The sequence below is a fragment of the Neomonachus schauinslandi genome, chromosome 13, assembly GCF_002201575.2.
Source record: "Neomonachus schauinslandi chromosome 13, ASM220157v2, whole genome shotgun sequence".
NCBI lineage: Eukaryota > Metazoa > Chordata > Mammalia > Carnivora > Phocidae > Neomonachus > Neomonachus schauinslandi.
In genome coordinates this window covers 61,145,251-61,169,533 of record NC_058415.1, presented here as the reverse complement: position 1 = coordinate 61,169,533, position 24,283 = coordinate 61,145,251, and the positions used below count along the sequence as shown (strand labels likewise).

The window sequence follows — 24,283 nt, the reverse complement described above, 5'->3', positions numbered from 1 at the left end:
CACTCCCTGAGTCGGGAGGAAATGGAGCTGCTCAGAAGAAGAGCCAGTGGGCTCCACTTTGGCTGTGGAGTATGAAGTTTTATGACACAGCTAGGTATCACCTAGGTCTCTGGTGACTGTGCCATATGCGGGTCTGGAGCTCAGGAGAGAGACAGAAGCTGGGAAAGATGTAAGGGACTTGTCAGCACAGAGAACGTAGTTGACGCCTGAGAGTGGGGGAAATAACCCGGGGAGAGCCCTTAGAGGCAAAGAGAGTCCATTTCCATCTCAAAGAGATGGTGGAGGAGTGGGAAGAGAAATAACATCCCTTTTGCAGAGGTCCCGCCTGCTCAGTGACGACCCTGGGCTGAGCCAGCCCGTGGTGGGCAGCTCTGCCGGTGGGGGTCCCATTGTCCTGCTTTCAGGGTTCTTTCCTCCAGCGTTGTTTCATCCTGGTCTGTGGGGCTGTCTTTAAATGGCATGTGAACACCACAGTGTGTGAGGTGACCTGCTGGGATCATCTTGCGGAAGAATATAGCTTTTATTTATTTTTGGTTTTTGTATAGAAAAATATGAAAGAAATTCAGCTTTACTAAGGTGTAATACTTGGAATGGCCCTGGAGCCCTGGTGCAGTGTCCAGTCGTCAGATGCAGGAACTCTCCAGAGAACCGCGTGGTTGATCGATCCATGACGCCAGACGACAGTGGGGTGTTGTGCCAAGGGACTCCAAGACCACCCCCAGTTCAGCGATTCACTAGGGGACTCAGCACATGGTCGTACTCACAGCAATGATTTATTACAAAGAAAGAATATAGAGCAGAATCCACAGGGGGTAAAGGCACATGGGGCAAAGTCCACGGGAAACCAGGCCGGGGCTTCCCCGGGCCTCTCCCAGCAGATCACACGGGACACCCTGAGTCCCCCAGCAGTGACTGGTGACAACACGTGTGAGACGCCATCCATGGGATTTTTGTTGGGGACAGGTCACCTGGGCCCCCTCTGCTCAGCACGTACCAAAATTCCAGGGTCCCGGAAGGAAAGCAGGCGTGCAGCATAAACCGTGGTGTTGGCCCAAACAGCTCAGGCCAAGAGTCACTCTTATCACTGAGGGGACGGTGGGAACTGTCCCCAAATCCAAGTTCCCAGACACCAGCCAAGGGTCAATCTGGCCAGCAGGCCCTCCTAAGGACGGGGTCGGGAGCATGCTCCATTAACCCTCTCCTGCCCAGGCCCCCTCAGCCATTCTTCGCTTTCCATTTATGGCAACATGTTACTGTTTCCAGATGCCAGGTTAGGTTTGTATTATCAAGGTGTAACTAATTTATAGTATTGAGTCTTAATGAATTTAGCCTTACAAAAACAGGCAAGTGGCCCAGAAATGATTACTTCAAAGAAAACTTAAGTCAGAGCAACTCTAAGAATGCTTAAGCACACTGGAGTGACATTTCCACCCAAAATAAGAGATCTTTGTTGGCCACATAAAAATCAAATGAGACGATTTCATCCCCTACCATCCTTTTTCAAATGTCCACGTTGCCTTTTATGTTCATGTTTCAAGTTGTTCTTTCTGATAGGAGAACATGGTCAAAACACTTGGAAGCCATTGTCTTAACATTCCTGCCGACCTGTTAGCATTACGAGTGTGTGGGCTAGCCTGCGCCCCTCCCCCTGTGTGTCCTGTCCCTTTGACAGCTGACTCCTGGGTGTGGATGAACCAGCTTCGGAGTAGGAACCTCTATCTGAGGAGGAGGCAGCAGGATGTAGGGGAAAGGAGGCGGGGGGCAAGGCTTTGGGTTCCAGGCTCAGCTCTGCGGCTGTGTGCCGTGGTTCAGAGAAATGTCTTAAATGCCCTGAGTCTCTGTTTCTTCATCTGCAAAGTGGTTTTCTCACTCAACTGGTGGCTCAAAAAAAACCCCACTCTGTTTTGTTATTGTTGTTTTATTTGTTGTTTTTATCTTTATACACTTAACCTCCAGCCTAATAATACTTATCAAGTGAACAGATGAATGAATGAATGAATGAATGATCTGTAAGGTCCTATGCAACCCTGACAGACTACAGATTTGTGAGCTGGTCTTTGATTAAGCTCAGGTCTAAATTCCCAATAATTGGGCATTATTATTCCTTCCCGCCTGTTCTGTTCACCTTTCTTGCATTGTTGGATTATAATATGGGTAATAATGTGGCGCTCCGGTGCCTTCTCTAAAGTACTGTGATTCATTCTTGCCTGTCTGAGTTATCCTTACTTTTGAAATTTAAAAAAAAAAAAAAAAGTGACGTCTCCACCTGTCCCATTGTCAGCATTCAGACCTGAGCAATCACTGTGATGCTGTTGTCCTTCCTTAGGGGGCCCGCCTCGCCATCTTCTCAGCCAGGTCCTGCTTTCACAAATAAAATGGAGGGGAGCCTGGGTGGCTCAGTCGTTAAGCGTCTGCCTTCGGCTCAGGTCATGATCCCAGGGTCCTGGGATCGAGCCCCGCATCGGGCTCCCTGCTCCGCGGGGAGCCTGCTTCTCCCTCTCCCACTCCCCCTGCTTGTGTCCCCTCTCTCACTGTGTCTCTCTCTGTCAAATAAATAAATAAAACCTTTAAAAAAAAAAAACAAATAAAATGGAAAGGGGACATGTTCTGTCTCTGGAAACTGGAGGCTAGAGAGCCAAGTTGCTAGAAGGGCAGAGTGAAGGTACTCCATGCAGGAAGTCGGCTGGGAGCATTTCTGGGAACTTCCTACACAGGCTGAGGCACCCTGGGCTGGAGGGGCAGGGTGTCGCCAGGCACACCTGCTGTGTCCCGATTCCTTGGGGCACGGAGGGCCTCACCTGTCCGCTCCAGCCTGGCTGTCTCCCTCTTTCTCCTACGCCCTTCACCTTCCTGCTGTGTTCAGCTGAGGTTGGGGGGGGGTGGGGCGGGGATCTTTCCAAGGGAACTTAGCACAACAGAGCTGAGGGAGAGCGGAGGAAAGACCAAAGCCCAGAATCGAAGCTCACAGCCACATGGCTTTCTCATCCCAGTGAGGGGGAGGCCCTAGGACTCCGTGACACACAGCCTGGAGCTAGGCAAGTCTGCTCAGTTTGGGAGGGTATCCAGACCAGCCGGTGAGGGGGGAATCTGGAGAGGCTGGGGTCTGGCCGTGACGGCAGGCCAGCCAGGGAATCAGCATCCAGGATGCCCCCACGACCTAACAGATGGTGGCCATCCATCCCAGCCTGCAGGGGTCCAGCCTGTCTGTCACCAATGCAGGGCTGGGGATCAGGAGACATTTAATCCTGGGGAATAGGTGAGAGCCAGATAGGGCCTTAGTCTGAGCAGGAACCTAAGGTCCAATGGTGGGCTCAGGGGCCAGGCTGGCCTGGTGCTGAGTATCCAGACTCTGGGGTCACACAGTGCAGTAGGAACCACACAGCGACCATGGCAGATGGGGCTGGATGGTAGGACCCAGGCAGCATTTGCTTCTCTCTTCTCCCAAGACCCAAGGAGGCAGGCCCCTAATGGGAGCAGGAAGGTCATGGCCCTTCTGTTCTGGTCTTCCTCCCTAACTGAACAGCCCCTACAATGGTCTGGAGCTGGCCTGGGTGCAGCTGCCAGCAAGGTGTCCCTGGGGCCAGCTCTGGCTGAGTCTTGCCATGCTCCACCAGAGTGGTGGATTTGCTGAGCCCTGGAGAAGGACCACAGCAGGCTGGTTCTCCTGCCCAGTCTCAGCCCCTGTGGTTCAGTGCCCTCCCCTACCTGCTGCCCACAACCCGGGAGCTGGGAGTCCCATTGAAGAGGTTCCTGGGGCCATCTGGTCTCCTACGGACTCAGGTGAGGAGACAGGAAGTCAGCGATTATGTTCACCTCTGCAGATCTGTCTCCTCATCTAAAAGGCTCTAAAGAAGGAAGGGAAGGAGGGGGGAAGACCAGAAGGCTAGTCTGTAGTCCCTCAGTGACCCCTCAGTGCTCCTGGGCGCCTCTGTGCCTCTTCTGTGACTGGCTCCCTCTGGGCTGTGGGCCCATGGAAGGCAGAATTTGAACCTCACAGGCCCCTGTGCCCAGGGCCCTGGGTCTAGTGAGTGGCTGACAGAACTGTCCATCAAATTGAGATGTGATTGAAGGACTCTTGATGATAGTAAAACTCTACAGAATGTAAGATAGACATCACCTAGAATCTCCCTGTTGGGACATTCTCATAAATGGTGAGGTCGGTCCACCTAGGAGTTGTTAATGTCTCTGTTTTCTCATGGCCTCTAGGTCAGGACCTGGATTCTCACCGTGGGCTACACAACCGCCTTTGGGGCAATGTTTGCAAAGACATGGAGGGTCCACGCCATCTTCAAAAATGTGAAAATGAAGAAGAAGGTAATCACTCCTGTTTCAGGATGTTTGCAATGTTCACTTGGCGTTTATTTAGCAAATATTATTAGGCACCTACAATGTGCTTAGCCCTGGGCTATTTGCTGGGGATTCAAGCTACACACAGTGCCCATCCCCAGCATCTTCAGCCTCCTAGTGAAATCAAACAGCTAACAAAGCATTTACAACACACAGTGGTAAAGGCTGGCTGGAAATGTCTAGGGGCATTGGGGGTACAAGCACTCAGGGAAGGCTTCATGTAGGAAGTGCCCCCAATGCTGAGACCTGGAGGGTGAGTAGGGGTTAGCTAGGCAGAGGCCTGTAGAGGTTGCTGCACGCATGGAGGCCTGGGGAGGGGCTGGGTGTGTTCCCAGAGCTGGCAAAGGCTCATTGCGGCCAGGACATGGTGTTTGCCAGGACAGGGTACGAGACGAGCCACAGAAAGGAATCTGAACTTTAACTTGTGGGCAGTGAGGAGCCCTTACAAGAGGGGAGTGAAACAGGATACAGACCAAATGTAATGCTTCCATTTTCACAGAGGCCCTGAGAGAACAGGGGCCCGGCCTTCGTGTGGGTGGAGAGTGTTTGCCACCCATGTGGTTACGTGTAACCAGAACGTTGACTCGACTTGACTCTTAGGATGTAATCCTAGAGAAACTCTCTCCACCACTGTTGTGTTAACTCTTCCAGTGGCACAGTTCTTCCCATGCTTCTAGAGAAAAAGACGAGTCTCATGACTTTGAAGGCCCTCTGGCCAGCCCAGCAACACGTGGAGTCCGTCATAATATTCAGAACTTCAAACTGCCTTCAAAGGCACAGCGTCCCCCGGCTCAGGGGGGACGCAGCGGGCCAGCTGCCCGGCCTGGGAGAGATGGTGTGCTGGGCTGCTTCTCTCCTTTGCAAGCCTGAGCTGTTTCCCTGTCATCCCCATCCCAAGGTTTCCGAACCCTCTGGAGTTGGAGCTTGGAGCGGTGGAAGGAGCTGCCATGGCGCTTGCTAGGCCTGGTTAAGCACACCCTTTAGACTCTCCTAGGGGGCTTTTGTGGGTTTTTCAAAGGCCCCAGATCCGGGACGTTCCCTCCGGCAGCGCCCTTGACGTGGGTGCCATACTCCCCCAGGGGACCATGTGGCGGTTCCCCCGCCCCCGGCCACATCTGGTGCACAGGAGGCACGCGTGCATCCTTCCCCCACATGGACTCGAGGGGTTGATCCCACTGCAGCAGCCGCCCCTCTTGTTCCGCCCCCTGGAGCATCTGACCTGCCGTGGGTCTTTGAGCAGACGTCTTCCTCTTTCAGGGCCTCTGTTTCCTTATCTGTGAAATGGGGCCATATTGAAATGGTACTGTCTCCTGGGCTGTGGTTCTGCCCGGTGCCCAGTGGCACCACTCACTCCTCAGCCCCTCCACCTGCCGGGGCTGCTTTAGGAGCTGCTGTCCGGATGAGGGAGGACTGTCCTCTCTGTTCTGCCCCCTGCCCCCTACCTGGACCACCTCAGGGAAACTGCAGGCTGCATTTAGAGGGAGGAAAGAGTCAGTCTCTGCCACCCACTACCTGTGCTCACCTGAAGGGCCCTCCCTCATGGGCCTCAGCAGCATTTGTGACAACTCCCTTCCATCTGTAAAATGAGAAGCATGGCCCCCCAGTCCTTCTCAGTCCTGACTGCACATTTCAAGCAAACGGGAGCTTTTGAAAACTCCAAGAAGTAACCCAACCCAAGCCATTTGAAACCACCTCTCTGGGGCTGGAACTGAGCATCAGGAGCTTTTAAGACTTTCCCAGGTGATACTAATACACAGCCAGAGCGGAAGACCTCTGGTCTAGATCAGAGCTACTCAGAGTGTGGGCTGGACCAGCAGCATTGTAGGCCTCACCCGGGAGCTTGTTCGAAATGCCGATTCTCGGGTTGTCTGGGGGGCTCAGTCAGTTGAGCATCCGACTCTTGATCTCAGCTCAGGTCTTGTTCTCAGGGTCGTAAGTTGGGGCCCCACGTTGGGTTCCACACTGGGCATGGAGCCTACTTTTAAAAAGAACGCAGAGAGGCACCTGGGTGGCTCACTTGGTTAAGCATCTGCCTTCGGCTCAGGTCATGATCCCAGGGTCCCGGGATCGAGCCCCACATCGGGCTCTCTGCTCAGCGGGAAGCCTGCTTCTCCCTCTCCCACTCCCCCTGCTTGTGCTCTCTCTCTCTCTCTGACAAATAAATAAATAAAATCTTAAAAAAAAAAAAAAAAGAGAGAAGAAATGCAGATTTTCAAGCCCCACCCTAGCCCTAAGAATCAGGATCCTGGGGTGGAGCCCAGGATCCTGCCTTCTCTCACCAGCACCCCCAGCCATGCAGATGCAAGCCAAAGTTTGAGCGCACCAAGGGACCAAGTGACTTCTAGGGCCCCTCCTGCGCGGTGGCTGTGATTAGAATTGCTCTGCCATTTATAACAACTCCATCCTGGCTTCAAAGAATCACAGTGTTGATTCCTTTGTGTCAATATGTGATTCATCCATATTGTCATCAGTAATAAAGAACCGGCCCTTATTTTCCATTACTCATGTGATCGCTGAGCAAGAAGACTCCCAGTTGTCTGGCAACAATTGACAAACCATGTCAGGGAAGACTTGGGGAGTTCAGTCATCCGCGAGCTCTGCGGGGGGCGGGGCTGTGGTGTGGCCACACCTTCTGTGGGGCCAGAGCAAGGCAGCTGGAACTCAGGCTGGCGGTGGGCCAGGGGCCCTGGGAAGGGGCTTGTCTGAGAAACTGCCAAAGGCTTTGAGTACAAGATTTGGTCACCAGTTTTGTCTGGTCCGAAAACGACTAAGGCTAGATGAACACACCATCCCAGGGGGAGAAACTTTTTGTTCTAGCTTTGCTTTCTAGTTATTCCAGAACAGGTTTGCAGTGCTGCCACCGAGCATCCCTTATCAACAAAGAAGAGGAGGTTAAAGGTGTAGAAGAGAAATTTATACCTTAAAATCCCCAAGTCAGGAAACCAGATTGTCTTAAAAGGGTTGTGGCAAGTACAGGTCAAAACTGGAATTAAATTCTCCATGAGTCCAACCCTTTATGTAGCTAGCCAAGGTTGGTTTTTATTGTTGTTGGCTTGTTTTATTGGTTTCTTTTAAAGTTTAGACTTTTTTTTTTAAGATGGGTCCTTTCATTTTTTTACTGACATGTTTACTGGATTTACATAAGTTTGCAAATGCAATATATACTTGTTTTCATAGTCTTTTTATCCTTCTCTTCCTTCCCTGGCTCGTGCCTCCCCCTCCCCCAACCCACAATGGCATGCCGTCCCCAACACACATAACACAAACTTCACCCCATATGGCCACATTTTTAAAGACATTAGAGGAAGAGAAGCCTATTAAAGGACATATTGACATGTGGGGACTTAATGCTTCCAAATCTGGTGTTTTTATGGCATGTTACTGTTTTTTTTTCTAAAGCTCAATCATAAAATCTTGAATTGGAAGACTTACTACAGTCTTTAGTCTGCATCTTAATAGGACCAAATAGAGACATTGAGACAAGAGCAGAGATGAAATCTTTTGTTCTGGAGGCAGATATTTTTTGGGAGGACAATGCAAAGTTCACTACAGGGACGCCTAGCTGGCTCAGTCAGTGAAGCAGGCAACTCTTGATCTCGGGGTAGTGAGTTTGGGCCACATGTCGGTTGTAGAAATTACTTTTAAAAATTTTGTTACTTAAAAAAAAACAAGTTCACATGTGACTTGGTACTACTGTTGGCAGACGGTAACATGGGGACAGACCTTCCTGTGGGCTCAACTTCAGCAAAATGCCAAGAGAGAGCTTTCAGCAGCTTCACCGGAGAGCACCAGTCGTCTGAGTGATATGCATTGCCCAACTCCTGGGGCACCATTCACTTTGTACTCCCCTGGAATGGTGTCCTTGAGACTAGGCAATGAGTTGGTCCTAGCAGAAGGCCAGTCTGAATCAGCAAAATATCTAAAGTCTCTTGAAGAAATAAACCAATGCTCTATTTCTGAAGAAATAAACAAATGCTCTTTTCAGGAATCAGACAACTTTTTCTGTAAAAAGCCAGATAGCCAAATATGGACTTTGCCGGCCATTGAATTGCTGTTATAACCACTAAACTCTGCTGTTGGAGAATGAAAGCAGCCATAGACAAATACATAAATGAATGGATATGGCTGTGTTCCAATAAAACTTTATTTTCAAAAACAAACAGTGGGCCAAATCCATAGTTTGCTGATCCCTGCTCTAAACAACGATCGAAAGTGACATTTAGTAATAATAGCCGACAGCCGTTGAACAGTTATAATAAACCAGACTTTGGTAATCTAAGACAGTTTATGTGATTAGTGCCCCCATTTTGTAGATGAGTTAAGAAACTTACCCAAGGCCACACAGCTCATTAGTAAGATTCACACTCAAATCTAATTCCAGAACCTGAGCTGAATCATTATTACTGTATGCCTTTGCACCCACTGAGACTGGAGCACTAGTAAGCTCCTGGCTTCAGAGAGAGAGCTCAACGTGATGGCATCAGTGTGCACCGACATGATAATCAGTGCTGAGCATGTTCAAGGTCACTGCCTCCTGGAAGGTAGACCGTGAAGAGTCATAGATCTGTTGTCTCAGGGGATCTGGAGGTGACGACCCTTGCTGGTGGGGGAGGTTTGGGGAAGGAGAGAGAACTCAGAGGCTGAAGCCAGCAACTCCACCTGCCTGGTATTTGTGGCACCATCATCTTCCTGACCATCACGATAGTCACTACTCTGAATCGAGCCTCCTCCCTGCTCACCAGGACACCTGCACCAACTCCTAACTGGCCTCCTATTGCAGGCTCCCCTCCTCGGCTCTACCCTTCCGTGCTGCAGAGAACTCCCCATCATGATGCTTCAACCTCCAGCAGCCCCATGTAGGGGCCCCATTCCAGTGTCATGCAGGCCTTCCCCCTCCAGCTAACCCCCTCTCCAGCCACCCCACCCACCCCACTCACACAGAACCCCTCACAGAAAGACCAGGGCGTTTCAGACAAAAGAACCAGCACCTACAAAGGTCTGGAGGGAAAAAAATCACAACTCAGCCAGAGACTCGGGAGTGGCTAAGCATTAACAAGTCCATGTGTGTGTTTGGGGAGTAGTCAGGCCAAACTCGGGAAAGACCTTGAATGTCAAGCAAAGGAGTTTGGCTGGATTTATCACCCAGGTGATGGGGAGTCACAGGAGAATCCTGAACCAGGGGTGACATGATGCGGTCACTCCCCTGACCCAGCCCCTCAGCTCTTCCAGCTGCTTCCTCTGTCTGACGTCCCTTCTCCCCAGTGGCCTCCAGCAACTCCTCCGTGAAGCCACCTCATCACCTCCCCGCACCCTCTTGGATTCATCCAACACAAGTCTGCCTCTCCTCCCAACCTTCTGGGCCCCTGGAGGGCAACAACGGTGTCTGTCCTTCTCTGTATCTCTGATGCCCAGCACAAGGTCTGGCACGGAGTGGGTGCTCGGGGCATGTTTTCTTAGGCCATCATCATCGACCAGAGCTTATGGGGCGTTTTTTCTCTGCCAGGCCTCAGCCAGGCACTAAGAATACAGTGATGAGCAAAACCAAGTCACACGGAGTTCACAGCCCAGAAGGGAGGAGAGACACAAACCAAATGATCACACAAATGAATGTGAAGTTGCAACTGTCATTGGGGCTCCAAAGGCAATGAGTGTGGCCATAAACTCCAGTGACTGTCCCCCAGCCTTGTAGCGAGGACAAGGAGAAGAAGGTGTGTGCCCCGAAGGGTTTGGGGGCTGTCAGATGAGGAGGGTAAGAAGCTACAGCAGCAGGAGTCTCATGGGAAGTAGGACCCGAGCCCCGGGCAGGAGGCAGGGACCTTGACCTTACAGTGCCACTTTCTCCTGGCTTCTTCCTGAGGCTCATTCATTCATTCCCCAAACATTCTCCAGGAAGGTCTGAGAGCCAGCCTCTGTACAAGGCGCCAGGGCACAGAGGGGAGACTAGTTGGTCCCTACCTCCACGCTGACCGGAACACGGCTTCAGCCCGCACCCTGTGCAGGGCATGCCTGGGATCCCTGAGGAGCAGCTGCTCGGGCTCAGTGTTGAGGTCAGGGTAGTGGGGTACCAGCAGGAAGGTGGGAGAAGGAACTTCCAGGGTCAGGCACAGTGTGGGCACGTGCCTGGGGGCTCAAACAGCCCCGGGGGAGCATTAAGTAGAGAGGCCCCTTCCAGCCTGTCCTCCATGTCCTGAGCTCCTTGGGCAAGTCTTCCTTTTACCCCACTTCCTTAAGGCTAGCAGGGAGTTGCCTAGTTCCCCAGAGGGCAAGGGATAAGTAGGATTTCTGCAAAGCATCAGGGGTTCCCTGGATGCCTCTGGAAAATCTCAAAGAGGCAGCTTTGCCAGTGCCCAGCCCCCACATAAAGCAGTTTTGGTGGATTTGATCTCTTTGGCAGGAACTCAGCAATATTTTCCTGTTCTTTTACAATTCGGCAACACAGAGGCCTCTTGAGTTTCTATTTCTCCTTTTAAAATGGCTTTAATCATTAAAAGCTGGACCTGGTGATATTTCTTAAGCTTCTCCCTCAGTTTTGTTTGTTTTTCTATAGTGTCTTCCAGAATGACTTCATCACGTTAGCTGTTGGGGGAGGAGGCACATAACCGTGCCATGAATGAAATACAGGTTATCTTTGGAGCTGGCCGTGTTTGTCCCCAGGCCAGTCCCTGTCAAATAGACATAAAATGGGGTGGGAGTTTCACCATGTAATTAAGACATCCCAGGCTGCAAAGAGGGATGGAAATTATATTTCTTTTTTTTTTTTTAATATTCCTTCACCTCAGTTGGATCCATCAAACTTTTAAGTGCCTACTGCTTTCCAGGCCCTGCTGAGGATGCACAAAAAAATAAAATCAGCTTCCCTTCTGTCAGGGGCTCCCCAGTTTCTTGAGGAGGATAGAATAAAACACTATAGCATCTGGTCGCTATAGCATCTGGTCGCTGCTGTAAGTGTCTGAGGGTGTGGACTTTGGAGAAAGGCAGAGCATGGTTCAAATCTGGACTTCACCTCATACTAGCTGTATGACATTGAGCAAGTTATTTAGCCCCTCACAAACCTCAGTTTCTTCATCCATAAAATGGGAATAATTAGGGGCACTTGGGTGGCTCAGTCAGTTGAGAATTCGACTCTTGGTTTTGGCTCAGGTCATGATCTCGGGGTCGTGAGTTCAAGCCCCGTGTCGGGCTCCGCAGTCGGCGTGGAGTCTAGTTGAGATCCTCTTTCTCCTCTTGCCTCCTCTGCTCGTACTCTCTCTCTCTGTGTGTCTAAAATAAATAAATCTTTTTTTTTAATGGGAATAATAATAGTATCTGTCTTTATTAGAGATAATATATGTAACCCATTAATCAGCCTAGAGGCAGGCACAGAGTACATGTTCACTAAATAGTAGCTGTTCTTCTCCTTGTTCTCCTAATAGTAGTAACTATGACTTCTCCGGCTAAGTATGTGAACAAAGTGCTATAGGAGTAATTAATTCTCCTGTGGGAGTTAGAGGGGACTTCGTGGAGGAAGTGACAAGGATCTGGATCTTTAAAGATCATTAGGAGTTTGCCAGACATAAAGAATAGAATGTCTCAGACAACAGAACTGGCACCTAGAAAGGCCTGGGGGTGGGAGTTTGGGTGGGACGGTGAAAGTCACAGCAGGTCCAGAAACTAGGAGTCCTCAAACCTAAGTAAGTGCACATATGTGTCTGGGGAGTGGCCCAGCCAAGCTCATGAGAGGTCTTGAATGCCAAGCAAAGGAGTGTGGCTGGATTTCTCCTGTGGGTGTTGGAGAGTCTCGAGAGATTCTGAAACCCCTGAGCCCGCCCCTTAGCTGCTGGTGGGGAAGCTCTCTCACGTCTGCTGCCTTCTGGCCCTGCCCTCCCTGCAGATCATCAAGGACCAGAAGCTGCTGGTGATTGTTGGGGGCATGCTGCTGATCGACTTGTGCATCCTGATTTGCTGGCAGGCTGTAGATCCTCTGAGGAGGACGGTGGAGAGGTACAGCATGGAGGTAAGTGCCCACGGCGGCAGGAGGGAGGCCCGCGGGGATGATGCTCCCACACATTCTGGGACAGGGAGGCAGCACGTCACCCTGACCGCCCCAAGGACGCTGCTTAAGACGAAATCAAGGTTGTTCCAGGGGAATCTTCACAGCTCCACGTGGGCCCACATTCCCCATCAGAAACTCCTCATTTAGTTCTGTTTTGTTCCATTTGAGACACATTCCAGAAAGGCCAAATAGAAAGTCTTCACTCCTGGGGAAAGCACAGTGAAAGAATTGTCTAGTGATATTAATATATGCAGAAATAAGAAATGTTAGGCCATTTAAATGAGTGTATTTTCTGCCCGTTGTCAAAGCCCGCATTTATAGGATTCATCCATCCAGAAATACATTGAGTTTCAACCTCCTTTTAAGCAAGTTCCCTAAGGAGTGCTACTCGGGAGTAAACATTCTGGTAGCTCCTTCTAGTTACTATGTGATTTTCGAAGTGAGGAGTTCTGTTAAAATAAAGAACCTTACATAAAATTACATAAAAGTATATATTTTAACAGTCTTGTGTTCAGCCTTACCCTCTACTCACACTGGTCTTCCCAGGATGCTCCAGATTAGGGAAGTTCAAGACCCTTTGGAAGTTGTGGTTTTGTTGCCTTGCTCTTAGAACAGTTAAACTTGCCTTCATGGGAGAGGGCCAGGCTTGAACGGCGTGCGTCGTGCATCCTGATCTCCATATGGTGTAGCAAATTCTACCGAGAGAACCGGTGTCTGCATTATTAGAGAAATCTTTTTGTGGAATGTAGTGTGGATTCTTAAGCTAATGTGGAATTGGTCATTTTATGCACTGGGGACAAAGGTTTTACCCTTCTGGACAAGATGGTTTTCTAGCAAATAAGAAGCCCAGCTTCATTTGCAGGGGAACAGATAGAGGGTTTACCCAGCACAGGGAGAAGTCAGAAAGCTAGTGCCGGGGCAGAGAATGCCCCTTCCTGCCCACGCAGATGTAGGAGACAGCCTTAGGGCTGGGGCCTCTGTCTCCCGGCCTTCAGCCTCACTTCGGGAGGGAGCAGGACTCCAGGCAGGCACGGCCAGGACTGCCGAGGAGGAAGGCCCAGACGCGGGCTGTACCCGTGGGCCGAGGGGGCAGGAGGTCACTGGGGCAGACAGGCTCCAGAGGGGAGGTGACGCCTGGTCACTACTCATGACCCACAGTTGGCAAAGGAGCTGTCCTGCCCCACCCCACTCCACCCTGGAGACTTCCTCTTTCACCGCCAGGAGTTGGAAATCCGGACGGGGTGTCAACAGGAGGAAGAACTGTCATGGCTAGGTGGGCCTCTGGGCTAGGGAAGCCCGGGGGTTGCTCATCACCAACCCTAACGCCGATAACCGCAACAGCAATGGTGGTGGTAGCCAGCTCTGCGCGTTAACTCACGGAATCCTCACAGTAACTGTACTGCAGGTGCCCCCCACCCTTAGCCCCATTTTAGTGATGAGCAAACAGAAGCCCAAAGAGATTCTTTAAGTGACCCAAGGCTACCTAGCAGGTTAGTGGCAACACCACTAACTACCCTCTCACACATTCCCCTCCCTGCCTTTCAGCACACAGATGGCGCTTTGCAGTTTTTAGGGCCTCTCACAGACTTTGGCCGTGGGCACAGATCTGTGAAGTGGGCAGGGAAGTGCTTTCACTTTGTGCGGGTGAGGGCTCGGGTTAGAGCGCCGGCCAGACCGAAGGCCCAGGATGTCAGGGAGGGAGAAAGCGAGGCGCGCAGAGCCAGCCTGAAGAACTGGAGCTGGGCGGGTGGACGGAGGCCAGACCCGTCCACTGGCTCACAGCCTCGCCGGGGTGGGGTGGCTGGGGAGACGAGCCGCTGCCACCTCCACTCAAGGTTAAGGTGGAGGCCAAGTATGCACCAGGGGTCCCCCACACTCTGGCTGTGGCACGGAGAGGCCGCAGGGCTGGCGTCGGCCTGAGTCAGTAGACTCCGGGAAGTGGACCCGGGAAGCCAGTCCCCCTGGACCCTTTACAGGAGATCAACCTTGTGCAGTCGGATTAGCGTAAGTGACAGTTTGCTATCACTGACCTTACCTTTCTTCCTTCCTTTCTGAAGTAAGTGCGGAGGCTCTCGGTGGCTCTGTGCAGAGAACCCTGGCCCATGCACCACCTTCCAGGGCAACGGGTCTCAAACAGAGGAGCCGAGGGGGGCCATGGAAATGCCCCACTGAGTAGATGAGGAAACTGAGTCTGGGGAGGGGACGTTCCTGCCAAGGGGCATCCAGACTTTCCAAGGTGAGGCCTGGAGGACAGCCAGCTCCCTGGCTTTCAGCCCAGACACTCCGTCTCAGTTTCCCTCCAGGTATCTGCTGAGATTTCTCTGTGAACCTTTTCTGGCCTGCTCCTCTTTTCCTCCTCTTATTTTTAGGGTTGCCCTGTCATGCTGTTGCCATGGCAGCAGAACCCTTTGCTTTGTCGACCTTACTGTCATTTTCCCACCAAGCAGCACCAGGCAGCCAGTTGATTTCTTTCCGGCCCTCCTCCGTCGGACACGGCGTGGTGGTTGAACAGTGTGCCCAGGGGATGAGGTGTCCTAAATTGTCCTTCAAGGGGCTGTTTTGTCCAGGGCCCCCAGTGAGAGAGAAAGTCTCTGCTTGGGGGAGAAGTGATCAAAGACCTTTGTGGTCTGTCCCTACCCACCCCCCCACCAACCTTGGACGCATTTGGTTGCTCTGGACGCTCTGAACATCCCAGGATTCTAGTCATAGGCCTTGCTCTGTGTTACGCTTTCCGGCCTTTGCCCATGCTGTTCCCCCTTCCAGAACATTCTCTGACAAGTAAATGAACTTCAGTTCCAGGCCCCTGGGTTATCTCTACAGGGATGTGTCCCTGAGTTCCCTGGCTCCACCAGATTTAAGCTCTTGTTCCTCCCCACTGCTGTGCCTAGCTTCCAGACACTCCTCTGTTGGGACACTTAGCGTGCTGTTCAGCTCCGCTGCGTGCATCCCTGCCCCTGCCCTCACTGGACCGCCAGCTTCTCCAGGACAGAACCACGTCACAGAGACCCCCCCCCCAAACACACACTGCCCAGCCAGCACCCCTGCACATGTCTTCCGCTGGGGAGACAGAGGCAAGCACAGGCGCCCTGGCCCCCGATCTCATGGCACCCACAGGCTAGTTGGGGGGCAGATAGTAAACACACAGACAAATAAGCGGGAGCACTTTAGATCGCGTAGATTCTGTTAGCGGTTAGAAGTAAATAGGATGAAGAGTTGGCAAATAACGGGACGGACCCGTGGAGGAGATTCTCCCGGTGAGAGTGTGTGCAAGTGTCCAGAGAATGAAAATCTGATTCTGGAGTCCTATTGGAGATATCCCAGCTCTGCACCCTTACTCATTCCCATGCAATAAATATTTATATAGCACTTGTTATATGCCAGGTACTATTCTGAATGTGTGATATGTATCATTTTTTAAAGTGTATACTTAATAGGCTTTGTTGCTTAGGGCAGGTTTTGGTTTACAGGAAAAATTAACAGAAAGCACAGAGAGTTTCCATATACACCCCACTCCATACCCCACAGTTTCTTCTATTATTAACATCTTGTGTTGTGTAGTGCATTTGTTACAATTGATGAACCAATATTGATTCATTATTATTTACTAAAGTCCATAATTTATGGCTAGGTGGGGTTCACTTTCTGTTGCACATTCCGTAGGTTTTGCCAAATGCAAAAGTCATGTATCCGCCATTACAGTGTCATACAGAAGGGTTTCACTGTCCTAAATGCCCTCAGTACTCCACCAGCCCCTGGCAACCACTGAGCTTTTTGTTGTCACCATAGTTTTGCCCTTTCCAAAATGTCATATAGTTGGCATCATATGCTAGGTAGCCTTTTCAGACTGATGTCTTCAACTTAGCAATATGAATTGAAGGTTCCTTCATGTCTTTTCGTGGCATGATCGCTCATCTCTTTTTATCACTGAATAATATTCCATTGGATGGATGGACCACAGTTTATCTGTTGCCCATCAGAGGACATCTTGGTTGCTTCCAAGTTTTGGCAATTATGAATAAAGCTGCTATAACCATTTTTGTGTAGGGTTTTGTGTGGACATAAGTTTTCAACTCATTTGGGTAAATAACTAAGAGCACCATCACTAGATCATATGCAAAATCTATGTTTAGCTTTGTAAGAAACTGCCAAACTGTCTTGCAAATGGCTCTACCATTTTGCATTCCCATCAGCAGTGAATGAGAATTTCTGTTGCTCAACATCCTCATCAGCATTTGGTGTTGTCAGTGTTCTGGATTTTAGCTATTCTACAGGTACGAAGTGATACCAGATTTTTATTTTAATTCACATTTCCTTGATGATGTGTGATGTGGCACACCTTTTCATGTGCTTATTTGCCATCTTCTTTAGTGAGGTGTCTGTTTAAGTCTTTTACTTGCTTTTTAATTAGATTGTCTTCTTATTGTTGAGTTTTAAAAGTTCTTTGTATATTTTGGATGCAAGTCTTTTATCAAACACGTTTTGTGAATCTTTGCTCTCAGTCTGTATCTTGTTTTTTCATTCTTTTAACATGGTCTTTTGCAAAACACAAATTGTTTATTTTAATGAAGTCCAACCTATCTTTTTTTTTCTTCCGTTGAGCATGTTTTCAGTGCCACGTCTAAACACTCATTTCCGAACTCAAGGTCACCTAGATTTTCTTCTGTTATCTTTCAGAAGTTTTAGAGCTTTGCATTTTTACATTCAGGTCTATGGTCCATTTTGAGTTAACTTCTGTGAAAAGATACAAGGTCATTTTCTAGATTCATTTTTATGCATGTGAATGTCTAGTTGTTCCAGTACCATTTATCAAAAATACTATTCTTTCTCCATTGCCTTTGGGTCTTTGTCATAGATCAGTCGACTATATTTGTATGGGTCTATTTCTGGACTCTGTATTCCTTTCCAGTCATCTATTTGTCTGTTCTTTTGCCAATACCACATTGTTCTGATTACTGTAGGTTTATAGTAAGTCTGGAAGTCAAATATGTCCGCTTTCCAACTTTATTCTTCTTCAGTATTGTATTGGCTATTCTGGGCCTTTTGCCTCTCCACATAAACCTTAGAATCAGTTTGTTAAATGCCTTTCTGGGATTTTGTTTGGGATTGTGTTGAATCTATAGACCAAGTTGAAAAGAACGGATAGCTTAACAGTATTGAATCTTCCTATCCATGAACATGGAATGTGTCCCCATTTATTTAGATCTTCTCTGATTTCTTTTATCTGAGTTTTGTAGATCTCCTCACATAGATCTTATACATATTTTGCTAGATTTATACCTAAGAATTTTATTTAGCTTTTGGTAAAAATGCAAATGGTGGTGTATCTTTAATTTCAAATTCCAGTCACTCATTTCTGGCATATTGGAAAGCAATTGACTTTTGTATACTAACCTATGTCCTACAACGTTGCTATATAATTGCTTATTAGTTCCAAGAGGTTTTTGTGGGGGTTTTTTTGTTTTGTTTTTTTTTTGACTCTTTGGAACTTTCTACATTGACAGTCATGTCAACTGCAAAGAGATAATTTTATTTCTTCCTTCCCAAACTGTATAACTTTTATTTCCTTTTTTGTCTAATATTTGTATTAGCTAGGGCTCCAAGTACAATCTTGAATAGGAATGGTGAGAAGGGGACATTCCAACCTTATTCCCAATCTTAGAGGGAAAGTACCCACTTTCTCACTATATTAATGATGTTAGTGTATTACTTTTTTCTCAAAGAGAGTGTCTGTGTGTGTGTATGAAATAGTTTGAAATAGTTCTGCTGGCCAAAGCCAAGGGTGACTTTGGGGAGGTGACAGGAAAGACAAATGAAGATGTGGTCAGAGCCTGGTTGTTAGGGACATTATGTGCTAAACAGAGGAGTTTAAACTTCAAAATTAAAGACATTCAATCAGGGAAGTGACATGATCAAGTTTGCCGTGGCTGCATGGTGAGAACAGATGGAGGGGCGAGGCTGGAGGCCCAGAGATGGCTCAGAGATGGTTTTTGCTATAATCCGGGCAGGAGCTGATGGTGACCTAAAGCAGGGCAGTTGCAGTGGGAACAGGGAGAAGTGGATGGCTTTGAGAGAGATTAAGGAAGCAGATATGACAAGACTCGGTGATTGATTGACTCTAAGGGGTGGGACAGGGAGGCAGCAAGGGCAATGCCCAGATCTCTGGGTGGTGGATGGCAGTCCTGTTCACTGAGGCAGGGTGCAGAATAAGGAGCAGGTTTGGGAGGGAATGTGAGGGTCTCACTTCTGGGCAGAGGGGCTCAAAAGATTGAATACAGAGTCCTGGAGCACAAGGGAGTAGTTTGTCCAATGATAGAGATGGGGACGGAGGGCAGTTAACACATCAAGGATGGAAGCCGTGGGAATGAGTGTAGTCACCCAGGGACTGGGTGCAGTAAGAAGTGAAGATGTCCTGACTAGAGCCTGAGCAACCACAGAGCACTGATGGGGACAGAAGAAGCCTGGGAAGGGAATTTTGAAGTGGTGGTCAGGAAGGAAGGGAGTAGCCCGGAGAGAGAGCTGCCTATGCACAGTGGGCATTTGAAGGAGGGGGAGCTCTGAGACAAGTGCCACAGACCAAGGCAAGGACCGACAGGTGCACCCCCTTACTTGGCCCCGGGCTTAGTGCTCCCACACTGCATCTTAGCCCTCCCTTCCTCTGCTTTGCGGCATCTGATGGGAAGATTGGCTGTTTCTGCATTTCAGATAGAGCAGGTGTGGGTAAATCTGCCAAGTATGCTAAAAGGGGTTTTTTAACTATGATTTGTATTCTCGAGAAAAAGGGAAAACACTCGTTTTTGAGTACTACTCTACTAGTGGTGATAGTGAGTAGGTGTTATATACATGGGTCTGGAGTCTGGGGAAACATGTAAGCCTGAGATGGGAACTTGGATGTGGTCAAAATATAGATGGCACTGAAAACCTTGGATGAGAGCACTAAGATGGTGCTTGGATGAGGGGTGGGGCATACAGATGGAGAAGGGAAGGGGACCAAGGACAGACCCTCAGTCACTCCAGTGTTTGGACATCAGGAAGGTAGGAGAGAAACAGCAAAGGAACTAGAAGGAGAAGCCACCAAGATAGGAAGAAAACCAGGTGAGTTTGGTGTCTAGGAGACCAAGTGAAGAAAGTGTTTCAAGAAGGAAGTTTTGATCAAGTGTGTCAAATGCTGCTTTTAGATCAGGTTAAGATGAAAACCAAGAATTGACACTGTGTCTGTGTATTCATACACACACACCCATATGGGATTTTTTTCTTTTAAGGAAAATAATTTGAGATAATTTCCCCCTAAAGTAAGAGCAGAGTGTACTAATGCTGTGAAGATAGCCTGTGAATCTAGTGGAAGGGTTGTTTGGTTTTTTTCCCCAAGCCTTCCTTCTACACCAGGCCACCTCTTACACTTCCACTTGACCGCTCTGAAATGGTTTTGAAGTGAAGAGAAAATGGCGGACAGCACTAAAGGTCGCTGAATGTTGAACACCCCACAGAGCCTCAGGGCAGCCACTGAGGCAACATCCTGAGACCACCTGCCCTCCCTGAAGACATCCCCCATCTGCTCCCAGGCAGGTTGCAACAAGAGGTGGAATTGTGTGCAGTCCAGTCACCCATGGGAGCCATGTGTGTGGTGTTTATTTATGGAAATGGTGAAAGGCTGTCTCCACAGGCTGCAAGCCGCCCACATCGAGAATTCCCAGCACTCTGGGTTCTGTGGCTTTCTGGCCATTTGGGCAGTAATCAAGTTAAGGGCAGTCTGGAACAGAGGGGTATTTCAAACTTCCCTCCACGTTCCATGCTTTTACCATCCTTTTTGCGGAAGCAAACCCAGGGCTTTAAAAGTCATAGACTACACTTGGCTTTGAAACTGGTGGCTTATTCCAGTATGTTTCTATGGCAACGGATATTGGAAGAGGCAAATACATAGAGTTTTAAATAATTTTAAGTCTTATCTTCTACACTCCCTCCACAGTTGCTCTGCAAAAAAAATCCAATCATAGAGCACATACTTTCTGGAAACATCTGGTATCCTTATAAAGCTTGTCCAAGTTCCATCTCACACTATTGATTTTGAAATAAAGAGATACTGGGACGCCTGGGTGGCTCAGTCTATTAAGCGTCTGCCTTCGGCTCCGGTCCTGATCCCAGGGTCCTGGGAATCGAGTCCCGCATCCGGGTCCTTGCTCAGCAGGGAGCCTGCTTCTCCCTCTGTCTGCAGTTCCCCCTGCTTGTGCTCTCTCTCTCCTGCTTTCTCTGACAAATAAATAAATAAAATCTTAAAAAAAAAAAGAAACGAAATAGATACCAGAATGGCCAGGGTGAGGGTAGTGCTAAGCATCAGGGTCCACTCTGCTCTGTGGGTTGCTCACAGGTGGCCTGGTGGTCCAAAGCTTTGATGCAAAGGGTCACATTCCAAGCAATGGGTCATCACTGCCAGCCCTGGACTGTGGGACAGGTCTTTATCATCCATAGTCATCCATGGGGTCCTGGATGGCTGGGGCCCCGGCCAGATTCGAACCAACTCCAGGCAGGGGAGTGGGACCCCACGAGGACCTCTGGCAGAGTCTGCTAGCTGAGGGCTGCCCCAGTTAGCCTGACTACTCCCCGGAGACAGCTACACCATCTGAGCTTCTAGCCAGTTCGTTCTCCCGGTTCAAATCCTCCCCATCAGCTAGAGGATGAAGCCCACACTCCTTAGCAGGCCCGGAGGTCCTCAACGTTCTGACTTCATTTGCCTCCCCATCTGTGAGCCCCTCCTTACTCCTTGTGCTCAGCTACCCTGAATGATCGGCGCTCCTCCAACACATCACACTCTCTCTTCCCCCACACCTTTGTACGTGCTATTCTTTCTACCCAGAACACTCTCCTGAGCACCCCAAAATGCCATCTTCATGCAAAAATTTCCTATTTGACCTTCAAGAGGGAGCTGGAAAGCATCTTCTCCAGGAGGCTTTGGAACATGCAGACTGCCTTGGATGTGTCTGCCTAGGCCCCTTCTCCCGTTTGCCCCCTCATTCCAGTCACAACACTGATAACTGACTGTGCACCTGGCCCCCCAGGTCTGTGACCTCCTCGGAGGGCAAGGCCATCTGTGTGTCCCCAGTACCTACTCACTGGCAGGGCCTGGCTCAGAGTAAGTAGTCAGTAAATATTTATTGAATAAATTGTTTCCTCCACCTGGAACTCTCTCCCCATTGCCTCCATATGTCCAAATTCAACCCATCTGTCTGGGCCCATTAAGCCGGCTTCTCCAAGAAATGTCTTTGCTGAGTTGCAATTTAATTTAATATTATACTCTCACCTTTTATCAAGGGCCCACTTATGGGGCTAAAGCTGCCAATTGAAGAATGATTCAGCATCTTCTCTAAAGGACTGTTGTTCAGTTTGTGACTTAGTGCCCCAGAGATGAAGATCACAGGCTAGATCCTTACAGAATTTAGCGCCAGGAAATGGGTTGTGCTCTCCCCGTGAACTTGAATCTACTTCCTTCCTTCGATCAGGCAGTCGTAACTGAATAAGCCACTCCGTTTTCTTTTTAACCTTGGCTGCCAGAAAGTAGGAGCCAAATTCAACACTCTGGCTGCAATAACCATCTTATCTCAGGTTTTTGGAGGATTATCTCGCTTTCGATCATGTGTCTTTATTTTTAACTGTCCTGTTGTGTTGGGGCTTTTATTGTGTGCTGCCTCAGGCCCTTTGGGAGAGCAGGCAAGGTGTAAATTCCAGATTAAGTTATTAAAATGAGAATGCCGAGCAAGATTTAATTGGAATAATATGCCAGAGAAATACTGAAGGATGTCCACAGATACTCGCCTTCTGGCATGGGTCCCGGCTCAGCCCCAGTTGCAGTCAGCACTGCAGGCCCCATGTGTGGACAGACGGACTCTGCTGGCCACAGCCGCATTTCTGGAACATCTTGTATCATCAGAAGGCATCTTAGATAGATGAGAGATTAGTCTATTTCATCTTCCTTGTCGGCTTCCCTTTTGCCTTCGGGAGGCACTTCCAGAGGCCCCTCAGGACACAAAGCAAAAGACACAGAGCCACCAAATCAGAGCACAGCCCTGAGGCTAGAAATACTCTGGTCCCTCCCGGACCAGGTGGCGCTGCTCTGGGCAGGATGGGGTGGGGGGTGGGGGGGGTATGATCTGTTTACTAGAAATTCTCAAACACCTGGAACAGAATGGCTGGAAAATTGTCTGTGATACTGGCATCTTCTGATCACTGTGTGTCTTGGTAAAACCATTCCAGTTCTTGAGCAAAAGGAGCCTTTAGATTTTGGTGATTTTTTTTCCCCAACCCCACATATCCATGTCGGCAGAAACATCGGCTGTTGCACCCACAGAGACCTTCCCTCTTTTTAGTGGGGAAAATGCCAGACAACTTACTCTTCGTACTCTATGTGTCACCTGGGTGTTCCTTCAGCATTTATGGGGGGGGGGTTGGGGAGCCACTGTGTGCCCTGCTCAGGCTCCCTTAAGGACTGCACAGGCCGGTGGGCAAGATTAGATACACAGAGAGACATACACACGCAGGGGGTTGTCGCCAGCGGTATCTTCTCTCTGACAAAAGCCTCCAGATTCTCGGTTTAAAGTTTAAGTGACAGTACTGAGAGACTGGACTTCCTTTTCTAAAGTAGGAGCCAGGACTGAGTTTGGATTTAATGGCCCCCAGAGGATGAAAAAGTAAGAGAGAACCTGTATTAGTTAGGGTGTGCGAGGTTTTGCTATGGCAGGAAAAAAACAACAAACAAACAAACTCTGGACTAAAAATAATACTCTTTACTCATCTGAGTACTTGTCCATCAAGAGCCAACTACAGCTTCTCCCATAGGGTCCTAACTCCAGGACTCAGCTGGTGGGGCAGTTTCTGTGGCAAAGGGAAAGAGTACATGGCAAAGCGTGCACTGACTTTTAGAGCTCCCACTCCCGAGTATCACATGTCATTTCCGCGCATGTTTTAGTGGGAAGAGCATGTTAACAGTGCATGCCTGAGTTCAGTGGGGCGGGGAAGAGCAGTCCTACTATGTGCCTAGGGGAGAGAGAACCAGGTACTGACATCCAGGGTTCTCTGTATACAGTACAGTGGCTATGGTACATTCTATATGAATGAGTCCAGCACATTCCATCCAACTTCCTATTGCTGTAACAAACACTGCCCCATCCTAGAATGTGAGCTGTGCAAGGACGTGGCAGGAGGAAGTGTTGTCTTTTAGTCACTGCTGGATCCGCAGCACCTGGAAAAATGCCCGGCACATAGTACACACTCAACGAAGAATAGTAATTGAATAATTGAATGAACTCAGCCTTAGAACAACTGTATGAGGACATCAGTGGGATATTCTCTGAGAGGTTTTGTACTAATCCTGCAGACTCTACTGCCAAACCCTCTCCTAACGCACCACTCTGTCCACCTCCACTGCTACCACCAAGGCCCAAAGCACCATCACGCTCAGTGTCTGGCCTCCCAGGAGGGGGCGCTATGAGGCAAGGCCGCTGTCGACACAGTGCACAAGAGGTATGATTAAGTGGAAGGCACTGAGTTGTTGTTTATTGTTGTTATCACAAGTTTCTAAGCGGGCTCCCTGCTCCCACTCGTTGTCACTTGCAAGCCATTCTCCACACAGCAGAGAGATTTATGTTTGATGGTTTATTTTGAGATGTAATTCAGATGCATAAAATTCAGTTTTAAAATGTATGCCACGGTGGCTTTTAATACATTCATAAGACTGTGTGAACATCCCCACTATCTAATTCCAGAACTATTTCATCATCCCCAGAATAAAGCCCTCTCCTTTGGCCCATCACCCCAGATTTCCCCTTCCCTCCAGCCCCTGGCAACCACTAATCTACTTTGTATTTTTTTTTTTTTAAGATTTTATTTATTTATTTGAGAGAGAGAGAATGAGAGACA

At 49.1% G+C, this 24,283-nt stretch overlaps 1 protein-coding gene across 1 annotated transcript in view; it reads left to right on the top strand.

Annotated features, from left to right (window-relative positions):
• The window catches only part of GABBR2 (gamma-aminobutyric acid type B receptor subunit 2), a 230,607-nt gene that overhangs the window by 165,897 nt on the left and 40,427 nt on the right, over positions 1–24,283 (top strand). Inside the window, exons 12-13 of the mRNA XM_044920417.1 lie at positions 4,207–4,314; positions 12,218–12,340. Of these exons, the coding sequence (XP_044776352.1) occupies positions 4,207–4,314; positions 12,218–12,340 (231 nt within the window). The remainder of the gene's footprint in view (positions 1–4,206; positions 4,315–12,217; positions 12,341–24,283) is intronic.